This window comes from Nilaparvata lugens, chromosome 1 (assembly GCF_014356525.2).
Source record: "Nilaparvata lugens isolate BPH chromosome 1, ASM1435652v1, whole genome shotgun sequence".
NCBI classification, from domain to species: domain Eukaryota; kingdom Metazoa; phylum Arthropoda; class Insecta; order Hemiptera; family Delphacidae; genus Nilaparvata; species Nilaparvata lugens.
Genome location: NC_052504.1, coordinates 55268247 through 55293839, shown reverse-complemented (window position 1 = coordinate 55293839; position 25593 = coordinate 55268247). Strand labels below are relative to the sequence as shown.

The 25593-nt window shown below is 32.3% G+C and overlaps 1 protein-coding gene across 1 annotated transcript in view; it reads left to right on the top strand.

Moving 5' to 3' along the window:
- LOC111049049 (U2 snRNP-associated SURP motif-containing protein) overlaps window positions 1–25593 on the top strand; it is a 62210-nt gene that overhangs the window by 896 nt on the left and 35721 nt on the right. The window contains exons 2-15 of the mRNA XM_039431846.1: window positions 6134–6250; window positions 6675–6768; window positions 7263–7467; window positions 8770–8849; window positions 9896–9984; window positions 11238–11403; window positions 13200–13363; window positions 14119–14184; window positions 15635–15678; window positions 17865–17969; window positions 20340–20455; window positions 21687–21955; window positions 22551–22630; window positions 23344–23533. Of these exons, the coding sequence (XP_039287780.1) occupies window positions 6134–6250; window positions 6675–6768; window positions 7263–7467; window positions 8770–8849; window positions 9896–9984; window positions 11238–11403; window positions 13200–13363; window positions 14119–14184; window positions 15635–15678; window positions 17865–17969; window positions 20340–20455; window positions 21687–21955; window positions 22551–22630; window positions 23344–23533 (1785 nt within the window). The remainder of the gene's footprint in view (window positions 1–6133; window positions 6251–6674; window positions 6769–7262; window positions 7468–8769; window positions 8850–9895; window positions 9985–11237; window positions 11404–13199; window positions 13364–14118; window positions 14185–15634; window positions 15679–17864; window positions 17970–20339; window positions 20456–21686; window positions 21956–22550; window positions 22631–23343; window positions 23534–25593) is intronic.

Below are 25593 nucleotides of genomic sequence, written 5' to 3'. Positions count from 1 at the left end.
ATCAGCTCTGTTCTTGCAATGAGAGTTTAATAATATGATGTAGCTTTAGTCTACTGTGCTGAAGGGAAGCAGAATAGCAAGACAAACTCTTTGGAACAGCTCTGCTCTTGTAATGAAAGTTTTGTAATAATGAAGTATCTTTAGTCCATTGTGCTGAAAGAAAGCAGAACAGCAAAACAAACTCTTTTGTACCGTTTTGCTTCTTATAGATGGCATAAAGTATAGTACGGTATGCTTCCAAAGCTGAAAAACTTGATAACTTGTTCTATTTTTTTTTATTTCATGCTATTTTTTAATATTCTAAATCATGACCATAAATGAAGCTTCTCAATTATTGTTTTGTTGTATTGCATCATCATTAGTATGTATCATTTTTCTAGAACTTGATGCTTATTAATTTGGAGAATTCATTTTAATAAGACGGAAAGTCTGTTAGTAAAGCGTTTGATAGTTATCTTCCAACTTGCAAACTCGAAAAGTAATATTCCTAGAAGATAATTTAACTCACATAACATGACTGACTTCTCTTGCTGAATTTTAAGGTTTTTGTTTCAACCTAGATACGGTTGGCATTCATTTCGTTCTGTATTTCAAAATTTCCAGTATTTAAAATTTTCTTCACTTGTGTTTATTATCTAAAATTATTTGAAAAAAATTAAATTATTTTCATTTGAAAGGAAAAAGCCAACCTTCACCTTTAAAACATAACTATTAAACAGAACCTTCCGTTATTGAACAGAACTTACACGGTTGACCAATTAACTGGCATTTAATATTTTTTGATTGAATAAACTATAAATTAAGGTTATATTCAATTTTAATATTATTCGTGTTTATCTATTAGTTTATGAAGTGTCCTGTAACGTGATTTAGTAATATAAGTATGTTTTCTGACATGGGTTGTAAGATTAGCCATGGTGAAAGCAATACATTCTATTTTTTTATTGTTGCAACATTTATAAAAATGTATAACCAAGTCACAATATTGGCTACAAAAATATTTGTACAGGTATAACACAAACACAAGATTTAGTACAGGTATCCACAAGCTAAAGTTGCGCACACAAGTAAGCCTTGCGCACACTAGTGCGGGACGCGATTTGTCAACGGAGTGAGACTATTCCAACCATTTAATTACAGATTGAAAATTTGGCAGCTCCCCCCGAATCCTTCATCCCACAACGGTGTACACCAGGCTTTATTCTATCCTATAACCTTGTTTTGATGCTACTCATTTAGTATACTAGAATAATATACAGGATGTCCCACCAAGGTTGTAACAGCCATTGACCATAGATCCTACTCGACATCTCTGACTAAAAATGTTCAGTAAACTTTTTTCCTATCGACCTTAGTTTTCGAGATATATCGATTTTTCGATATTTTCAGAATATGCCCACTTCTGGTCATTAAATACTCAATAACTCGAAAACTACTGGTCGAATTTCAATTTCAAGGGTATTGTTGGAAAGAGAAAAATATTTAAAACAGGATTAATGTAATTTTATTTGTTATGTATTTTGTAGTTTTTTATTAGGGCTATAACTTGAAAAAATGCTATTCTTCAAATTTAAAGTCAAATTTCTAACAGTTTTTTCTTGATTTTTCACCGGGTAATTATAGTGGTTTCAATATTTCAAAAACTTCTCCATTTCATAAGCTTTCGAATGAGTATAAATTCGAAAAGGTAAGTTTTCAGAACTGCTAATATCTGGAATGAACGAACACCTTCAAAATGAGGAAATTCATGAACAGCATGCATCAAGTGGTGATCTTAAGGGTGAAATCACCTGATTATTGCATTATTTTCTGTAACATATAGCCTAAATCCTATATAAAGAATATTATTCATACACTTTTACAAGATCCAACAAAATTTATTCATCTATATAATAAGAGAGAGTAGGGTTGTGTTTGTTCGTGTGTTCGTTTGTTCGCATCAAAACATGTCAACTTGTGGATTGCATACCGGAAAAATCTGGTGTGGCGCACTCACACAACTTTCCTTGCTGTTATGAAAATTGATCACCTGACGCTAGTGTCCACGCGCATCTCAAATTTACTTATAAACAAAGATCTGAACCACCTGGTGACAGGACAATAACGCTGGGGACATACGAGGTCTACTATATCTTCATAGTGAATCATTTAATAGATTCAACAGTTTGCAATAGAATAATCACATTTTCTCGAATTTCGTGCTTATTTTTAACTTTAGGTGAAAATGTTACAGAACACTAATTGTAGAGATTTTCATGTTCAATCTTTTCCACTCAAAATATTATGTTTCAATTGTATCTGAAGCCTGATAATTGGGAATCTAAAATCAAAACTTTGCATAGATGGGGCGTTGCTCCTGAAATTTTTACAGATATGGGATTTTTGTCAGTTGATAGAGATTATCAATGACTATTCTAGGTATAAATTCTAGGTACAAAATCGTTGGAGCAGTTTTCGAGAAAATCTTGAAAAACCCTGTTTTTTACAACATTTTTGTCATTTTAGCCGCCATCTTGAATTGCATTTCATCGAAATTGTTCGTGTCGGATCCTTATATTGTAAGGACCTTAAGTTCCAAATTTCAAGTCATTCCGGGAGATGAGATATCGTGTACACAGACGCACATACACTCATATATATACACACACACACACACACACACACACACACACACACACACACACACACACACACACACACACACACACACACACACACACACACACACACACACACACACACATACAGACCAATATCCAAAAACCACTTTTTTGGACTCAGGGGGCCTTGAAACGTTTAGAAATTGGGGTACCTGAATTTTTTTCGGAAAGCAATACTTTCCTAACCTATGGTAATAGGGCAAGGAAAGTAAAAACTGGAATGATTTAGATCTCCAAATTTTGCACATAGATTCTAAAAATATCAATCTCGTGCACGTGGTAGCCCAAATTTTAATTTTCCTTCTAGATTTTTCAGAATTAATGTTGAAAATTCATTAATGGTACATTCTATTAAAAAATCACCAAATCATATGGTCGAAATTAAAAAAGGAACATCAGTTTCTATACCGTATTGCTTTCTACCTGAAAAACATAGTTTTGAAACTTCGTTTTCCTGATGCAATGTTAAAGCTGCGTACACATATTCGCGCTTCCAACCCGCACCGAGCACGCTCCTCCCTCGTACCGCCCTCGTACCACCATCGAACCACAGTCGCTCCGCCCACGCACCCATCATGAACGTTACGGAAGATGTTAGATCTTCTCGCGTTCCCCGGTCGAACCACTGTTGCTCGCCGGTCGCTCTGCTGGAGTGACGTTCGGTTGCGGAGCAGAGCGACAGTCTGTACGCACCTTTAGGCCTACACGTGGCATGGATTATTAATTTTTCAGCTAGAACAATTTTTGAGACAAAGTGCTAAATAAACGTCTACAGTTTCATCAATGCTGTATCGGCAATATGAAAACGCATGCAGTTAATATGTCTTTGAATGAAGGTGTTGTTATTTACATAAATAAATTATATTCTTCCATTTTTTCTTCAAATTTTAAAATTATTCGAGCCCTTATAGAATGACTGACTCACTGTACAGTCAGTCGAAAATTTTAATATTGGAATGAGGGGTATTTTGGCAAGCTGAGCAAAAAAATAAGGTCATATGCACCTTCTCGTCATATCTTCAAATGAAAAATGAGTTTTGTGGGTTGTCAAAACTCCCTCTGAAAGGGAAACTATTCAACTTATTCTATCTTTTAGTAAAATAACAATGATCATCCATCCATGTATCATCTTCTATTCTATAATAAAGGAAAGAACTGGATTATAAACGTAGCCTATACAGATGTAAAGTATAGGGAAATTATTTTGACGCATTATCACGTCAGAACTACTGGACTGATTAACTTGAAATTTTGCATATAAATTCTTTCTTAACTGAGTGTGGTTATAGACCAATTTCAAATTCTTCAAGATTTGATTACATCAAGTTTTTATTTTGTCAAGTTTTCAATTATTTGTCATGCTTCCAGTTTGTATGGAAGCAGCAGAAGATTTCTCTTAAAAGGGAAATTAGAAGATAGGTATGATTGGGGATCCTTTTCGAATGATAAAAAACAGGTTTTCCGTCACACCCAAATTTTTTCCGCCATTTTGAATCCAACTTCTTTTTTTAATTGGAAGGTTGTCATACTGATTTACTTGAAATGCAGCATATAAATTCTTAATCAACCGAGGATTCGTATAGGCCTATTTTACTTCTAGATTTCATTACGTCAAGTTTTAAGAAAGACCCTTGCAAAGCACGGGTTATCTGCTAGTAGAATAATAATTCAAAGTAGTTGAATAACAGAATTAAAAAAACTGATGGGAATCATTCAGATGGTAATCAAGTTACATATGCTCACTGCTTACAGGAATTCAAAATAGCCTCCATATTTCTGTTTATGCAACTTCTGCTGCCGTTCATGAAGCTTCAAGTTGCCCGTCTCACTTCGTTGGGCCATGTCTTTATTATTTTAAACGTCAATCGAATTCTGAGAATCAGTTCCTCCCTGGTCTCTACAGGTTCTCTGCAAACTTTACTTTTCACAACCCCTCAAAAATGTGTGAGGCAGCCATCCAACTGGAGCCACATATTCTGCCTCAAATTGAGAGGCACGTCTTCCATTAATTCGTGAAGCTCAATGACCAGAAAGCCCATAAAAACTTCACGATTTATTCTTGCAGGGAAAATGAAAGGTCCATGTATGTGTATTGTGGAAATTTACAGCATCAGTTCATGTGAACGTACTTTCATCTGTGATCTGTCGATAAAATGTTTGAAACACAATCTTGTGCTAAGATCCAAGAAAAATGCATCCAAGAAACAGTATCAGGTTCATTCAACTCTTGACCTGGGATATCATGGAATGGTCGAAAGTTATTCTTCTTTAATATTTCTTGAACTATCATTCTTGAAACATCCAACATCCCAGCTGCCCGCCGGATGCTGGATCAAGGATTCTGCTCAAAATATTTTAGAATAAGATTCTCAAAAGCTTCAGAAATTAAGACGGGCCTCTCGTACCTTGTAACTGATCCTAGACCCTTACCATCTTGACATCTGTCAATCTTAAAAACGTGTTATGAGATGGGTATTTTCGGTCAGGAAAACGTCTCCTGTATACTCTTTCTGCCTCTCTTGAATTGCATCTACACTCTCCAACACCAATAACATGTTCAAGTACTCAATCAAGGTAAATTTCATGATAATGAACCCGAACACTTCTCTACTAGCCAAAGTTGATACATATCAATTATGCTAATTAACTGGAAAGCATACTGAAAATAGGCTGAAACATACACTTCTTTTTAGTTTATTCAGGATATATGGTACAGGAAATAATGCAAGTTATTGAAAAGTCATTGTAGATAGTTGAAATGTTGATTAAAACTTGTGAATATTGTCAGAAAGAAATTAGATGATTTCACCCTTAAGATCACTTGATGCATGCTGTTTGTGAATTTCCTCATTTTGAAGGTGTTCATTCCAGATATTAGCAGTTTTGAACACTTTATCATGGAACTTACCTTTTCTATTTATACTCATTCAAAAGCTTATGGAATGGAGAATTTTTCAAAATATTGAAACCACTATAATTACCCGGAAAAAATCGAGAAAAAACGGTTTGAAATTTGACTTTAAATTTGAAGAATAGCATTTTTTCAAGTTAAAGCCCTAATAAAAAAACTACATAATATCTAACAACAAATAAAATTACATTAATCTTGTTTAAAATGTTTTCCTCTTTCCAACAATACCCTTGAAATTGAAATTCGACCAGTAGTTTTTGAGTTATTGAGTATTTGATGACCAGAAGTGGGCATATTATGAAAATATAGAAAAATCGATATATCTCGAAAACTAAGGTCGATAGGAAAAAAGTTTACTGAACATTTTTTGTCAGAAATGTCAAGTAGAATCTATGGTCAACGGCTGTTACAACCTTGGTGGGACACCCTGTATATAATTATACTAGATTACTTGAGAATACTCATTTAGTATATTCGAAAATTACTAATAATTTTAGTAGCTGATGAGTAAATTTTTGAAGTGTCATGTACGAATTAAATTTCTTTCATTTTGTTTCAATAGCAAATTGCCGAGCAGAAGCTCAGGGCATTCTCCATTGGATCAATGGGGAAGAGACAGCTATCGAAAAGAGAACTGGAGGAGCAAAGAAAAAAGGAACAAGAGGAAGCAGCTGCTCAGGTGAGCATTACATCACCCTGGCTTCAATAAAGCCAAATGAAATTATCTGATGAGTACAAAATAGTCTATAGACTAGTGTAAATATTATTGTTTACCTGAAACTTGAATTTCAGTCCAATTTCCAACATTATCATTTGTTTAAGCTGGAATTTTGTGAATTTTAACGGACATTACGTCATTAAACTTTTGTTAAATATTTTTAACAGGTAGCTAGTTACAAATATCGATATTCTTATTGAACCTGCTTTTGCAAGTTGCAAAATAAATTTGTAATTTAATATTCAATAGGATATTGATAAGTTACAGTTTATCCTTGAAACTTTGTTTTTTTTTTTTTTGCTGATGTTCAAAATCATTTTTTTGTGAGTCAAAAGAAATCAAATACACAAAATGTTCTATTATACTTATTCATCGATTTTTGCAGGCATATGAAGAGTTTGTGACGACATTTCAAGAAACGCCGTCTAAAAGTGGAAAAGTTTGGGTGAAGGCTGGTACCTATGATGCCGGTCGAAGACGTGAGCAAAAATGAATTGATCTCTTCCTAGTTCTACAATATTATCCTACTCTACTGTTAATTACTCAAAAATTTGTTTACCCATTTGTAAATTTCTATTTGTGCGTTACACAGTTGAAGAAATGAGCCTTCAAGGTTGCAAAATAATTGAGAATTATTATCGACATATCATATTGATACTGTGCATATCTCTTGTTGAATCTTTCATCAGATGAATGAAACATGCCAATAATAATTTTTTTAACTTGTAAATTGATATTTCCATTTAAGTCTATGTAACATATATACTTGGAAACATAGGGCAATTGAATTAAAACGTTTATTGCCTTATTATATTGATAGATCCTTCTTTTGTCTAGATTTTTCAACCAGCTCCACAAAGTGTGCTTTCTTGTATTTCACATAGTTTAGTTTGATCATTGTTCTTGATCCAGATTTCTCAAAACATCATGTTTTCAGCTACAGTATCTAATTGTCATGCTTTATATTTTACAGAGGAAGATACGAAAGAAAAAGGCAAACTTTATAAACCACAGAGTAGGATAGATTCCAGTGACAAATCTTCTACTGAAAAGGCACAAGAGTATGCGCAAATGATGAGTATGAGTGAAAAACGATCAGATAGGAACAGTAGTCGTAGTAAAAAAGAAAAAGAAAAGAAGAAAAGTAACTTGGAGCTGTTCAAAGAAGAATTGAAAATGTGAGTACTTCTTATAGTTTATAATGTTTGGAAAAACTTAATTCTTGTTCAGTTAATCTCTAACTAAACTACTTTCTTACTATACTATTGAATTCTACTAATATCATTATTTAAATTCTATTCTTTCACGATAATTATATAAATATCAGTGGCCGAGCTTTACCCAGGTTGTTAATGTGCAGAGAATGGTTGAAAAATCCTGATTTTTTTCCATCGTTTATCGACAATACTTGTTACTAAAGTACGTGAAGTATCCATAGAATACCATTTCACTATATTATTGGAAAGCAATCATAGCCAATAGAAATTTGGATATCTGATATTCTAGTACAATTAACAATCATAATAATTTCGAGTGTCTGGCTGGCTCATGTCTGGTGTCAGAGTTTTCAGGTCGCAACTGATCAATTTCAGGGCCTCTGACATGACATAAAACTGCTTTTTTTCTGGGACTGTTTTTTTCCTACTGCTTTTTAGCCAGGACCGACGATTAACGTGTTTATCTGAAACACATTTACAATAGTATTCTTCTTATTATCTGGCACCTCTGAAAACTGTGCTATGATGAGACTGCTTAACAGTTCAGTTGAGTTCAGTTGAAACAGTTACCCAAAAGGCAGAATGTGAATTGTTGTGAATGCAATCGTATTTTTCGCAATTTTATTGGACACACAAACAACACCTTCAAAAACATTATAAAAACAAACAACACCTTAGCCTAGAAAATGGAAAAGTCCCCATCATTGAAATAATACAATTTCTGAAAAAATCCGAAAACCTTTTTGGGTTGATCAAAAACAAAGCTGTGTTATAGCTAATCCAAAATTTACAGCACAATCAAATGAGCTGTCGGCAGTTGTCTATAAGCTAGATAATAATATCAAATTGTTAAAAAATATTTATATGAAATATGCATTTATGAATAAAAATAATATTTATTTCTGATTATGTATTCTTGCTTGTTTTGGTAAATCTGAATTATATTGAATATTTTTTTCAAATGGGAATTAATAATAATAAAAAGTATGTCAACTGTTATTATTATCAAATGGGAATTCAATTAGTGAACTTACAACTCCATTATTATTTTATCTTCAGACTTTTTGTTTAAATACCGATATTACAGTATATAGTAAGAATAGTTCCTGTGTTGTAGACTCGGTCCCGTGTTTCCTAATGTCTTACAGCAGTACTAAATATTTGGACTATTCACATCCAATCTCAGATACTTTATTTAGTGAATACTAATGCATGTACTTCTTAAAACAAATAATCTATAATGACTGTTTCGTACTTTTTTAGAATTCAAAAAGAGCGAGAAGAAAGACACAAATACAAAGGCGCAGTTAAGGGTTCCCCAGATGATGGGCAGATTGTGAAAGGTAATTGAAAATGATACATTCTATTGTTCAAATATTTTCTGTGATGTTAGGATTAAATCAGTTTTATGATAGCATGTCTGCTTCCGAAAGTATTGTCATGTCTTTATTCAAATAAAAAATTGAGTATGAACAGAAAATAATGAAGTACATTGTATGTCCTATAAGTGTATTTTGTGAAATAGACTCTGTTCAACAATCATTCGAAACACATTCAAACAGTTGGTGCAATCCAAAGCCCAATTCACACAAAAGTGACGTGGCAGTGGCGTGGAGCTGACTTTCAAAACTTCCATATAAACACATGGTTCATTGCAAACAGAAGTGGCGTGGTGAAACGCCACTCCAGTTTGCATTAGACCATATATGTATGTATAGGAGAGGCGTGGAAGTGGCAAAAAGTCAGTGCCACATAACTTCAGTGGGAATTTGGCCTTACAAAAAATACATTATTATCAGGATATGGTCTTGAATGGATCCACACCTTCTCCTACACACTCCAATTGTTCTGTGAATAAAATTCAGTTGAGAAATCATAGAGTATTTAAAAAATATATTTATTCCCACGCGTATGTGATTATGAATATGTAAGCGGGTACTGTTTGTTAATTGCCTTTCCGTTTGCAAAATAATTTATAAGTAATAGAAAGTTGTTTCCTTTGCACTGTAATTGTGTATGTTTAATGCAAAGCTAAAATAAGCAATATGTTACTTGGTTGGTATTGGTATTCCTTCCAATTGAATTCAAAATTATTCTGTTTGAAATGATACTTATAATTCCCCAGTTTTTTTTATTAATCCATCGTTTTCCTTTTCAAACTTGGATTATATTCCTATCAATTTATATTTTATAATCGTTTTTTACATGTTGGACATTATTTTTGAAAGATTGTTATGGTATTAAGTGAATTATCAAAAGTCGAATAAATAGTACATTATTGACTGAGTAATCGACAAGTATATTTTAATGTGAACTAGTATTTTGTGTAAGCTAGTATTTTTGTTAATCGAAGTTTCTTCTTTTTGGTTATGTGTCACATTATCATTAGCTGGCAGTGCAATAGAGGATAAAATTGGTTCTTTTGATTGTGGTGATCCAACTACAACCAACCTTTATCTTGGTAATCTTAACCCGAAGGTGAGTATGCTTAGCAGCTTTTCTCCTTCCATAGTTCACCTTTTCTATCGCAACTGGAATATAATGTCAAGTAAGGAATCATTAAATCAAACATTCAATTATTAATTCGTGTTCACTTAATTTGGACTGTTATAAAAACATATATTATAAAAGTTGTAAAACTATCTCTAACATTATTTTCAAAACATTAGTGTATGTTTCATTTCATTCTCCATGATATTTCGCAAATTCATTTTTTTCTTCAAACATAAATAATAATTGCAGAGATTATTCATGTCATTACACAATAAATTCACGGAAATTTCAACTTCTCGATTATGCAAATTTAAGATGTGAATAAAATATCTCTGTTCACATTTCGGTTTTTTCAATTTCAATTTTCATTGCCCATGTTCCTCATTTGAGTAATGAATAACTTGGAATTCTTGCATTTCCATGAACTACCGGCTTTGAAGTGGAAAGTTATCAAAATACTTTTATATTATATTTATATTACTATAATTCTTTATATTAATATTATAATTATATTCTTTATATACTTTTATATTATATTCCAGTTGATTTTTCAAAATTTCAAAGTTGCCATTTTTATACTAGTGACTACCTTTTTGCGAGTCCTGAAAAATATTTATTAAAACTCGTTCTAGTCTTTTATTTCATTATAATTTTGGGTCACGTGTCTAAATTTTTTTTTCATCTTTTCGATTATTTCTCAGAATCCGATCTCTTCAGTGCTTTCTAACACACAACTCATTTTTCATGGCATGTTCAGCTATTCTGGATGTAATTAGTTGAATAAAGCTTTTAAAAGCTATATTCTTTCGATTAGTTATTTTGAAAATCAATTGGTAGCTCTGTTGGAGAAACATGTCAGTAATATTTCTATAACGATTAAATGGTAGAGGAGCATTGTCAGATCTTTGAAATTAGAACCAACTATTTGGGCGTTTAGTCCAATCCAAATTATCCTGTTCCATTTTCTATGTAAAAACCGTACTTTGATATATAATTTTTATTCATATCTTGGGAATAAAATGAATTTATTCGTTCCCACATTTTTTTGTAATAACAGATTTATCATAGTATAAAAGAAAAACAAAAAAACAATTAGCTGTGCTCCCTTCCAGAATTTCTCGCAACTTGATTAGCTATTCTTAATCTCAATATATTATTCAACAATTTCTGAATTATCATATGAGTAAATTTGGAATGTAGGCGAAGGATACGTAGTTGAAGTGAGAAATTGTTTGCAGATAACGGAGCAGCAACTGATGGAGGTGTTTGGCAAGTACGGGCCCCTGGCCAGCATCAAGATCATGTGGCCGCGGTCCGATGAGGAAAAGGCACGGGGAAGAAATTGCGGATTTGTCGCCTTCATGAACAGAAAAGATGGCGAAAGAGCCTTGAAGTTTCTTAATGGTGAGTGATCATTTTAAATTTGGGGAGTCTGGTCTCACAAGATGTCAGAGGAACTGAAAACTTCAATCTTCATAAATCGTCATTCTAATTTAAAAAAATTGATTCCAATCTCTATTATTGCTATATTATGACTATCTGTGTTTACTTGGGATCTGGTCTAACGCGGAAGCTAGGGCTTTTTGCTATTATTATTATTATTTTCATTTTTCATCACATTACTATGTGAGTTTTTCATCAAAATCGGTGTATGACAAGACTTTGATGAATTATTCTGCTGCTAGGTTTAAGAATGCCCTAACCATTGATACAGTGTTGAGCATCACTGCCTTCTGCATCAAGTAGATCTTGTTTCTCGAGGCACCCAGATGACTTAGGTTTGCAGTCACTTTTTTCCCCATCAATCCAACTGCAGATATTATGACAGGAACAATTTCCACTTTCTCTTGATGCCAGATATCCTTTATCTCAGCTGCCAGGGGGAGATACTTGGAAATCTTTCCACTGTAGTAGTGTACCGTGTTATGGCAGCATGGAATGCCTACATCTATTAAGACTGTTTCCCTGGTCAGCTTATTCATCAGGATTAAATCTGGCCTGTTATGTGGAATCGTTCTGTCAGTCAGCACAGATCTGTCCCAATACAGCTTATTATTATTATTATTGAGTTTATGACTAATGTTTCTGCAAATTTAATAAATTAATTTTATTTGCAATCAATGTAGCTCGGTAAACTGTATTTCTTTTTGTAAAATTAATACATCTTAATTTAAAAGTGACAGCAGTCAATTTGGATTTTTGCTTCATAATTATTTGAAAACTTATTGAAAACTGATGAATTCTTCTAAAATGAAGAAAAAAAAATTTTCCATCGCCAATTATAAACAATAATCTCATGACAATGCTAGTTGATGCCTGATCAAGTTTTCCATACAACTTGTAAAAGTATTCCTGAAATATTTATCATTGATGATCTAAAACTAATGTTTCTGATGGATTCATCGTTAAGGGTTTTTCTAAGCAGCAACAATAATCAATAGAATAATTTTGATGTCTATCTAAACGAGATACAATACTACTATTCAAAACATTATTTATTTTTATTCGCAACGTTTACGCTCTATACTCTGAATTAATGAGTTTAAATTTTGTGAGATCAAGCACAACTCAATAATATTTCTGGGACTCGTATGTGAGAGTGCTCTTATTCTTCTTTCAGACTCGCTCCCAATCAAGTTCGTGTTTTTCAATACAAAACTATTATAACAAAACATCGCTTACAGTACATTATGTGACTCGTTTTACATTATGTGAATTTACATTGTGTTTAATTATAGAATTTAATTTTTCTATTCCACTGTCCAATATGAGCTGTTAGTGAATATGATAAATGTGATCTTTTTAAAGCGATGCAGTAGTCTAATTAGATTTCTCAATTTCATTATTCAATCTTGAAACATTCGTTATAAACCAAGCGAAGGGTGAGTCAACCAATCAGAATGACTTTCTTATTTGATGAAGTGGCGAAGTTTGGACAGTAATGCCACTATAAAATTCTTGAAATGCACTATAATGCCCCACCACTTAAGCTCGAATAAGTTCAATAAAGTGGAATAAAAATAATTTTGTTAACTAGTTCAATCTGAACAAATTTTTTATTAATCATGAACAAGTCAAGTCATCAATCTGACAATTTTTTAGTATAAGTGAATTTAGCTGTTCATTATAAGTGAATAGTAGTAGTGATAGTTGTTTAAGTAATAGTGAATTGTAATGTGATGTGTGTGTGTGTTTGATAGGCAAAGATGTGATGCAGTATGAGATGAAGTTGGGCTGGGGAAAAGGAGTTCCGATTCCAAGTCATCCGATCTACATTCCGCCATCGATGATGGAGCTCACAACCCCCCCTCCAGCCACGGGGCTGCCCTTCAATGCCCAACCAGCGCTCAGGGACAAACACAGAGTAAGGAGTCACCCAAATTATCTTATCAATTCTAAAAATTTAGAACAAAATTAAATCTGAATTGGATCAAAAATACCCTACCCAAGTATTATGAACTAACACGTGCTAATATCGCAACATATCAATAATTAATTTGGAAGTGATAGTGTCCAATCTAGTCTCATTTTGGAAATATTTACAGGAGCTAGAAATTATTTTTTATTATTATAGGATTATTAGTATCCTTCAATCTTGTCGTGTATTCGAAAAAAATAAAGGGTATTAGTAATTATATAAAAATCGATCTAAAGTAGCCCTATAAATAAACATATTTTTTTCACCCCTTTATTCCTTGATGTAGAGTTACATTGTTTAACATCCTCAAAGTTGATGATAATTTATCTAGTCGTTTTACATACTGAATAGTTTGATGGCGCATTATTTGAGAATAATTCATGTTTTCTATTCTACGAAAGTAATAATACTGAAATCTTACTCAATACAAAATAGTGTGTAAATCAATAATTTTGATCTAACAATTTGCGATGGAACGTCAATTTTTAATCAACCAGCTACAGTTTTAAAAACCGTATTACATTTCCGAAAATTATTTTCTTGAGAAGCTGCAACTTTTCAATGTATTTATGTGAGTAGTAGCCAATAATCAAACTCCAATGAATCTAATGAATTTATCTAGAAATAGTTGTGATTTCGTACATTTGAGTATTAGTAATATTTTTGATGGAGTAGATGATTAATGAGGATCGTTCTTTTAGATACCAAAAATGAAGCCAGGTGAACCGTATCCAGAGAATCCAGATGATATGGAGCGAATGGAAAAGGTAATTTGTATGCTGTGCTTGCAATACAATTTAAAAATGAATTGTTCTTTAGAAATCTTTTATAGGTAAATGAAGAATGAATTCAATATATTCATTGACGATGGAGGTCAGTGATCACATTTGGAGAGGTAAGCTGAATCAGAGAAAGATGTGTGTAACAGTCCTTTCAACAGATTTGATGAAGTTTTAAGCCCAATTTTCGATAATCATGCCAAGCAGAGAAGAAGGTGACCTAGCCTGATATTCGATGCCAGCCTCATGTTGAGACATTTACTACTTGTCACATCCAAATTATTGACATTCCGGATTTAATTCTTACTATTATCCAAAGCATTCATACTTCATAATTGAAGATATATTTTATTACTTGAGAAATTATTATTTTCTGATTATTAAGATTATTTTGTAGTAGTTATATCGTGATTGTAGGCAGACTTTGCACTAGTTATATTATGTATGAAGAATCATTTCGCTTCATTTTAAAATGGTTTACTGGAAATTCGTCTATACGAGTTTTATAATACTGATTATAACTGCATTATTGAATTGATTAATTCACTAATTAATTACTCATTTCTCCAACAATATTGTGAAGAAATGATTTCTTATCGAGCTTATAGTGAAGCTGATTTCACATTTACTACCGACACCGAATGACATTGACTTGCATTGACAAAGCCATCCATATAATTGGCCTTGTTGTTCCATATCGAAAGCGGCCAGTAGCTGTTGTCAATATTCAAATTAAACGGAACAATATTAATATTACGTAGTTTGTTGTCGGTAGATTTGGTACCAGCCTCAATAATATATGATCGATTAAGAAAATTAATATCTTTCAATATATTGATTGAGATGGGTAATAGTAGAAGTAAAGATTGATCATAAATATATATTTGCAATGACTTACAATAATTATTGTTTACATAATTTACTCCCCTTTCTAACATCCCATCTATTTATTCTCTATCTGACTCTGAGCTCTGACTAACTTGGTATTTGTAAATACTGATGACTTGCAAATTAATTCCAATTTTGTAAATAAACTGTTGTAAAACCAGTTCTGTCTGTATTATTTTTTGTAGTGAGAATTATTACTGAGCATTTTGTCATTCAATACTTGACTAGAAAGAGTACAGCAGTAATTTTTAATAAAACATTTTAATAGTTTTTATAAAATCTCATGAATTTTCATAATTTGTCTCTCGCTTTGTAAAATCAGGGGCATTTTCCAAAACTCGTATACTTTTCATTAACCATCATCTAAGGGACTCCACCAAAAATCCATACGGATATTTTTTATTGATCACTGAAATATTCTAAAATTGTATGTTTTTTTGTTAATTTACTCAATGATTGAATGATAGTTGAGAATTTATGCTTAGGTAATAGATGAATGTGTCTAGTGTCTTACAATTTCTTGTGACGATTTCTGCTGCTTTTGTCACAGATTTTAAACCAAGCGATCGTGAAAGTGGTTATCCCCAACGACAGGTAAAGTAACACTCAGGTCAGGTTAGTCTCTCTGTTCTTCTCCAGGTAAGGTTGCTGGTAGGCAGGAAGGGGGCGAAGGGCGTCTGGCTCTCTCTTTCTCTCTCTCCCTCCCTCAATTTGCAAGTCTCGCTCTCAACGCGGACCGTTATTGGCCTGGGCCTGGAAGCAAGTTGCCAAACTGAAATGAGAAAGCGATAATCAAAGAAAAAACACAAGTAATGAGTAACTGACCGAGAAGTAAGTTATTTAGTGCAGATAGAAAATCTTTTTTAATATTACCGTATTTCTTAGATCTTTACTGAAGTAATTCAATTATTATTATCAGCTTTTTCTAAAATTCTGATGGAACTCAAACTTAATAACATTCTTCAGTCTTTCGGGAACTCAATTAAAATAATATCCACTCCTTTTTTGAATTTTTGAAATTATTTAAGTCATTTTACTTTCTGTTGGATGATCGAAAAGTTCAAGTTGTACTTATATTTGTACTCTCAGTCATTATTTTACAAGGATAAGTAAGATGGAAATCCTAGTATCCAAAGTGTTTGTATTTAAAACTTGAAGTGAATCTTGTTATTTCAAGGAAGTTAGTAAGTTTTCTCCAATTGAGACAGTTAGATTAGCCTATTTATAGTATGTTAATAATTCTAATCTATAGTGTATGTTAAGGTTTTCTCACAACTTTCAACTGGTGATGGCTGAATGAATTATGTGACTCATGAAAAAAGTAGAAAAAATATCCTAATGATTTTCCATGCACAATACCATCCGGTATTTTATGGCTATCTATTTTATTAACGAGTACTTTGACAAATTTTGTGTTATATTATCATTTATATAATAATTGATGTAATTCATTCTGTCAGCATACCATTTCACGACTTTGAAATCTTCATTCTGAACTACTATAGTACTTAATTGAGTATTGCATGAACTAGTTTAAATACCAAATAATTCCAAACTAATAGAATATGACTTCGATCATTCATTCTCTACCGAACAACTCTCCAATAATTATTTAGTATGTTTATCCAATGGTTTTTATATTATCGATGATAATCATCTTCATTTCAAAATCAGAAACAATTATTGTTTCTAAAAAGTATTACTTTTCAATTCTCTTCAACTTGCATGCTAATCTTTTCAGCAAACTTTTCATATGAGATTTAGTTTTGACTGTTTTCTTCAATATTTGATTAGAATGAATCTCAAATTCTACAATTGGACCAAAAGCTTTAAGGCATGATAATTTTATCTGAGATAAAATATGAATTTCTATACGACTACTTTATATTCTGTTCCTTTAGTCCAAGTGCAATAGCTAACGTTGAAGTCATTAACCTAGTTAAGTTAGAAGTCATTAACCTAGTCACAAACCTAGTTTGAAGTTTTACTTGCATGCATCAGCCAGAATCATGGAGATTATCCATTCATATTCAAATAAATTGACTTGTTCCCATGTTACATAATCCAATAAGTAGATATGTAATGCTTCTCATAAAAACCTCAAAATTAGTGTTTAAGTTTCTCCATAGAAGAACCAAATCTCTTGTCAATAGTATTAATTGTTTATTTACATTGATAATTACTTTAAAATGTTTTTTAAAATCTGGTCCAATGAGTGATCAAAATTTACCTCTTGGTGATAAATCAAAATAATATGAAGTTTTATTATCGAAATAAAAAGTAAAGTTGTTAACTATTTCTCTATCACAAATAGTATTCTATTCAATGTAATAGCCGATTACTAACGAATGTGTAATAGAAGCTACTAATAGAATTTTGTTCGTTCAGTTGGATTAACTCATAAATTTATATGTCTGGAAAATTGAAAATTATGTTCAGAAGTCAACTGTAAGAGTTACATTACGACATCATTTCGTTCTTCACATCGCATTTGTTATTAATTCGTGGAAAAATATGCGAAGATTGATAATTATAAAAAAAACTTAATTTGAAAAACTTTGAAGTACAACATACTCATTTTTCAATTATTTACTATGAAACTATTGTTTCCCTAAATCGTTCTAAAAAACCTTGAACTGAACAATGTCATGGAGCGTTTTTCAACTGCTTTTCGTGGAAAAGCCTTGAAAGAAGCACACAAAATGATTGTGTTAGTGTAGGGTGGTTGAGTTGGGTTGGGTTGGTCTGGGGGAGAACCATCAATGATCCTTTTCTTCCAGGCACTTGCTCAACCTGATACATCACACAATAGAGTTTGTCATCAGAGAAGGGCCTATGTTTGAAGCCATGATTATGAACAGAGAAATCCAGAATCCCATGTTCAGGTAAGCTATCAAACAACATTTTTGCATGTCTTTCTGCTAGTTTTCTTGCACCTAACATGCTTAGTCTATACCTTTTAATCGTTCTACTGATTAAATTGATGATGGAATGAATGTAAAAGCTCACTTGTGAATTTGTGATGCCTGTAATCTCTTAGCTCTACATATATTTTTCAAAAAAAGTCTTCATGCTACTACTTGTAGTTTGCTTTTAGAATGTACTGTTCAAATATTATAGTTGCCCTATTTTATTGAAATATTTTCATTGATATCGCAAATTTGCAATAGAGATTTGAAAACAACAGTCTTGTTCTTATCGATGCACTTAACCTAAAATATAAGTTACCAAATCACTGTATTTTGTTTATTTGTAGCTTACATAGTAATAATTCACAAAAATGTTGATTTCGTGATCTTTACTTTTAGCCAAGAAATTTAATTAATTTATTGTAGTTTTGTATTCATTAATTACTCTACCAATTATAGGATTTTGGCACTATGAGTTGATTACTGCATTATTCAATAACATTCATCCGTTAGCTCATATTTAAATTGAGAATATAGTTCACACAAATAGTCGTTTTTCAGGAAACAGTCCCGAAAGAATCTTTCTCGACGATTCTACATGTATTTTGGGGCGCTGAATTCGAATCCGAAATTTGCTGACACGCCAGAGGGCGGCTTCACCCCCAAAACCCCCAAAATTTCGGAAAAAACATTCTCGACAAAATTAAAGAGAATAAAATTTCCAATGAATTGAGTGGTCCCGTAGGATTCTACCATTTATGGTTCCGGAGCTACGAATTTTAAAAAAGTGGTATTTTTTAAGGGGGTTTCAAAATTATGCAAACCTACCACTTCTACCCTATACAACTTAGATATTTTTCTAGTATAGATAAAAAACCACACAACACGTGAAAGAACAATTCATTATGAACAGGATTACTTAGGAATTTTCAAATTTAGTAGTGGGGGGAGGGGGAATACACCCCAAAATAGAAAATCATGTCCTACAGCCAAAATACAAAGGTTTCATTAAAATACCTTTTCAAGGCCTTCCTAACAAAAAATACATATTTCGGCTGAAAATAAGTTACGATGCCTTAAACCTCTTGCATGACTGTTTATTATCGAAAAACTGTCGAGACTGTGAAAATGAGGAAAATATGGCAAATTTCTTGATTTTTTGAATCAAATGTATCTTACCTCACGATTATATTTTTACAAAATTCATTTACCTCACATGGAAGAGGAGATTCTGTTCTTCAAATCAAGACCAAGTACCATTTTTTATCATTTCGGGTTAACGATATAGAAGTTGGCCATTTATCTGTGTAATTTAAATTGGGGCTAAAATACACTAAAAGAGGAATTTTCTATTTTTTATCAAACTTCAATTTCGATTTATTCCAGACAACTTATTTAACATAGGTATTTTTTTGCTAGGAAGGCCTTCAAAAGGTATTATGTATAATGAAAAATTTGTATTTTGGCTGTAGGACATTATTTCCATTTTTGGGTGTATCCCCTTCGCCCCACTACCAAATTCGAAAATTCCTAAGTAATCCTGTTTATAATGAATTGTTCTTTCACATGATGTGTGGTTTTTTATCTATACTAGAAAAATATCCAAGTTGTATAGGATAGAAGTGGTAGGTTTGCATAATTTTGAAAACCCCTTGAAAAATTCCCCTTTCTTGAAAATTCGAAGCTCCGGAACCAAAAATGATAGAATCCTGCGCGACCACTCAATTTATTGGAAATTTTATTCTCTTTAATTTAGTCGAGAATGGGTTTTCTTGAGAAACTCAAGGTTTACGAGATAAAACGGGAAAATTGAAAAAAATCCGAAATTTTGGGGGGTTTTGGGGGTGAAGCCGCTCTTTGGCGTGTCAGCAAATATCAGATTCGAATTCAGCGCCCCAAAATACATATAGATCGAGAAGAATTCTTTCGGGGCTGTTTCCTGAGAAACAACCATTTGACTGGACTAATAGTATTTACTCAACACTAAATGTCATTTCACACCGCCATAGCGTAGCTTGAATGACTTAGCCGACGTATCTTCTAATGTTTATCAATCTACCGGCTAAGCTTAGCCGGTTTGGAATTAACAGATTAAGAATATAATGTCGGCTACTTCTTTCAAACTGCGCTACTGCGGTGTGGAATGACCTTTTGATCTCACAAAGTTGTAACAAAAGTTATAATTGATAATACAGCTATATTGTAAACTTATGTTTGACTGGCCTGTTTCAATAAAGTATCAATTGAAGCTTTTCTGGCTTATTAGAAGAACCCCAATTATAGCTTCAATTCTGATTGGAGTATGTCTTTCATCAAAAAAACTTACGATTTTTGGGATACTTTCAGGTTCCTATTTGAAAATCAGAGCGCACCACACATTTACTATAGGTGGAAGCTTTTTTCAATGCTTCAGGGTGATATACAATACAAATGGCGGACAGAGGATTTTCGAATGTTCAAAGGTAAGCTTGTCAACTTGCAATTCATTCATATACATTGAATCATCTATTCTTTCATTTTACATAACTTTCAGAAGAGTACCACAGGTTTAAGCCCAAAACGGTTCCATTTTTCATTCATACGACAGTTCAAATGTGACTTATCATTATAAAAGATATATAGACTATGCGCTCATCAAAATTATTTTAAATTTGTCCAAATTAATATTGAATCTTGAAAATATTTATTATGGAATCGTCAATGTTAGGACAGGTACTCATTTGAATTGTTCAATGATTAAAAATTACATCAAAATAATTCCTGAAGGATTAAAAAGAAAATTCAAATTGAGAAGCTAATCAGGCAATCTCACAAAGGAAAGCAAAGTATTTGAAATGAATCTTTTAGGCCAACAATTATGTGTACCAATAGCAAATTTGTCATCAAAACTTTAATTGGTTTTTGAATTTAACCTTCAATTCTTTAATTGGAGAATTGAATTTGAGACTTGGAATTCGAATTTTATCAAATTGAATTAAATAGCATCTTTCTCATCAATTAAATCCTGCTAAAATTCCAAGGATATCAGGCGTAAACACTCAAATTTGTCGTGCTATAATTTTAGACGAGCCTTCTAGTATACGTTGTTTGTTAATGTAAACTTGTGTATAAACGTCAAACGCTTCAGACGTGTATGGAAAACTTCCTATAACGTTTAGATTAGATTAGATTTCTCTATGTATGTTACAATATATACTGACTTATATATATATATATACTATTTACATTAAATGGAAGTATTGCTAATTATTCAACAAATTTTACAAAGTATGAAAAATTAATTAATGAGAATAAAGATAGAAAACAATTTGAATAACAATAATATAATATTGTGATGTAACTACATAAATCGGCAGTGTTTCAACAAATGATTGTCGATTCTCTAAAAGTAGAATCGGTCGAGAGAAAATAACCTCCATGTAACAGATTTTATTTTAAAATAATTTCAAACAAATAATTTCATTCACATATTATTTATATGTTGTGTGTAATAACATCTAAGCTATACATAGTAAATATAAAATCCTAGTTTGGTTGAAAACTAAGCCTTTGACAATTATTTCAAATTATATATACTTCATTCCCCAACTCTGTATCTTCTAACTTCTTTGATTTGAGGATTATTTATTTATTATAGAATTTGTACTTTTTTAAACTAAAGATTGATTGATTGATTAACTGTACTGTGTGCAGGTGGTTCGATATGGCGACCGCCTCCGATGAACCCGTACACACAGGGCATGCCCGAAGACCTGGTGGAGTCGGAGGTGGAGACGAGGAAGGGCAGCTTGTCGCCGGCGCAACGCGACCGCCTCGAAGACCTCATCCGCAACATCACGCCCGAACGACTCAAGGTCGCCGAAGTCATGGTCTTCTGTATTGAGCACAGTGACGCCGCTGAAGAAATTTGTGACTGTATTCTCGAGTCGCTGTCCAATCCTTCCACTGCCATCTACAAGAAGGTTAGAATCCGTCTGAATTGTTGAATAAGTTAACCTCAGTATTGTGGGTTTAGTGGAAGAAGGGGCTCCATTGTCTCAACTTCGCCCACAATGCGTGCAATGTATAGAACGTAAAATAATGTCATCTATTTATAAAGAATATTTTCATTTCATCCATCTATCACTCTTTTTCGTTCGTTTTTCAATAAATTCTTTATTAATTTCATTAATGTATTCAAATACATTGGAAGTTTTCCACTTCGAAAATGGTATACAATATGTAGAAGAAAATATAAAATTTAGACTTATGTTTGAAGTTTTGAACAGAGGCTTATCATTATAAATTAATAAAATTACATAACGATGAAATTAATTGGGCTTATCATCTACAATGAATGAAACAGGCTTATCATGATACATTTATGAAACATTTTGATGCATATTGCTACTAAATAACGTCTTTACTTTCTCCTAATTATGAATGGACAATCGCAGTCCCAGGATGATCTTTATGCTCCTACAATACCATGAATTTTATTACCATCATGCTAGTCTATTTTTCAGAGTTAATTTTAGCAATACTATTTTTGATCAATTATAAATTTTTTAATTTCAGATAGCGAGATTATACCTCATCTCTGACATTTTACATAACTGTGGTGTGAAAATATCTAATGCATCATATTACAGACGAGGGTAAGTAACAAATTTGGAACTGCTTAGAATCTACTAGATGTCTATGCTCCTATTGTAATAATAGGTATTTGATAAGTTCCATGATTCATCAACGGAAATTTATCCACCTTATCCAAAAATATGTGACCATTAATGTTGAAGTTTTCCCAATTCGAGATTAACTTTCCGATTTTTGTATTTTTTAAACTGATTTATATATTTGGTAGCACTTGTATTGATTTCGAATTTGAAAAGAAAATTATTCCAATTTCTAGGATTTAATTGATTCTCATCAACATCTTGATGTGCTCTATCCTTCTTGGTGAAACATAATAATTTTATAAATGCAATTTCAAGAACTCATTGATGAAGATATTTCATATTTAGCGTAATGTTGGAATCATCATTATAGTAGACACGTTGAAAAAGAGCTGTAGAAAGAGTAGCCAACTTCTTATGAAATATAATTTCGTTACTAATACTTCTATCAATTAACGAATTATTCTAACTTGAGTAATATTTTTCAATACTGATAAACAGCTTAAATGTTTAAATTCTTACTGATAGTTACCATCAATCATTGATTGTTTCATTTTCAATCAATTATTTAGCGTCATGTTGGAATCATTATTATAGTAGACACGTAGAAGAAGAGCTGTAGAAAGAGTTGATCAAATGCATCTCATTAAAATCAAGCATAAATTTTTCATTAAAATTATTATTTTATTTTTCAGATTTGAATCACGATTGTTACAAATATTTCATGAAATTCATTTGACGTACGCGGGCCTGGAGAGTCGAATGAAGGCGGAAGGCTTCAGGGTGCGAGTAATGCAGGTGTTCAGAGCCTGGGAGGATTGGGCTGTGTACCCCAAAGACCTTCTCATTCGACTACAGAACGCATTTTTAGGACTCACTTCTTCGGTTAGTATCAGCCATATGAAAATTGGTTACATTTTTATCGATCATAAAAAGAATTTTACGAACTTGGTTCATTATTTCACAGTATAGGCCTATCACTGAATTTACATATCAAACAACTCAGGTCGAGATAGTGTCATAATGGACATAGCCTACATAGTTTTATATGACCCTTATTATCCAAGAAACGATGAACCCTTCTTTTTTGAAACCTCAGAATTTTTATTTCAGATGTTCAATGTTTGTAATTAAATTCTTATTTTTATATCTGTTGTTCTGGGATATCCAAATGCCCTCTGAAGCATTAATCGCTGTTTACTAGTATATCAATTTATCCTAATATCATCACATCTATTTGAATATTACAGATTTTTGTTTTCAGTAGTCCTTTTCCGGATTTTTTTGGAAATTAGTAAGTCACAATTTCTTGTTAGATCTTTATTTTTAAAAGGATTTACTGTTTATTATCAGTTTTTGAAGCGTGAACTTTGCCAGAAAAACAAAGCATTCATCATCAATATTCAATTCAAATTGAATTTATTCACTGGAAATGCATACAAAATATTCACAAAAATATAGAACAAGTTTCAAGTAAACATGATACTACTCTCAAAAAGTAAAGTGAGTTACTTGACTTTGTTCGCGAATAGGAGTCAGATACAAAGTGCTATAAATAAGACTACGGTATATATTCAAACTAGTGACCCCTTGGGTTGGAGAACTCGCTCAATAACTTACTGTTGTATTGTTATCTTCGAAACCCGCAACTTTAATTACACAGAGTTGGTGAAAATTATTAAAACAGCTAAATACATAAAATAATATGAATGTATTTGTTTCACAAGTATAATTTGAGAGGTGGTTTCATTGGGGATCTTATGAAAAATTACTCTGTCGCTTCATTTTTGTCCCTCATATGAATCCAACCCGTATCAGTTTGTTGATGTAAATGTTGTAAATTGTGTTATATATTAACTAGCTGAAATATTGTGTCAGCGCATGGAGGTCTGTCTGTGTGATAGCTTCTAAATAGTCTCAGCTGCTGTTGTGAATGAATGAATGAATGAATGGAAAAACTGTTGTAATTGCATGCAATGAATTCTTCAGCTGACCAAATGATAAATCAAAACAAATTTGTTTTCTTATGCACTTTCAATGTTATCTATTATATCCTGAAAAAGGAAGGAGTAAGTCAATTTCGTTGTCCAACGAACTTGACCTGTAAAAAGGTTCGAAGAATACGTGTTCAAAATTTTAAGCTGATTGATCAATTCTCTTTAAAGTTATTGTAGAACATACAAACAGACGGACAACGACTTTGGCCCTCAGTAAGTCAAACTCGCTGACGCTTGTTCAATTATAATTTAATTATGTGAAGATGAAGTATTCCCACGACATTTAGGTGCCTCAAAAATTCCATCATATTTTATAGTGAATAAATAATATTTGCTTTTTCGTGGGTTATGAGATAAGATGACACGATATAATTATCCATGCGCTGATTCTAACTCTCAACTGCTTCGGTATCTAAAGATTGTTATTATTAATTGTATCTAATATTATTATTATCATAGTTCGCAAATTTGGTTCATTTTTTGTTTTTCTTGTTCTTTTTATCAATCCACCAGTTTTTCATTTTCAGTGAGAACTCCGCTTTCCTTGCTTCACTCCATTTTGTTCCCACTCTTGGCACAGTCATCTCTGGTTTAACTTCCCATTTTTCAACCTTTTCTCTGAAACTGTTCCTGTTGTATATTTCATCATTGTTAATGTTAGCAAGTATTAAGTCCTTCTTGACGTTTTTCATCCATGCACCTCCATTACTAAGGGTTGCTACATATGTTACTATTCTTTTTGTAAGTCTGTGATCTGGAAGCCTCATTATGTGACCATAAAATTTAAGGCGCCTTTTCCTGATGTCTGCTTCTATGTTAGAGTATTCTTCAACTTTGGCTGTTTTCTGTAGTCTATAACCATCTTCGGTCTTTCTTGGTCCAAGTATTTTTCTAATTATCTTCCTTTCTTCTTTTTTCAAATTTTCAGTATCTGTTTTTCTGCTAAGT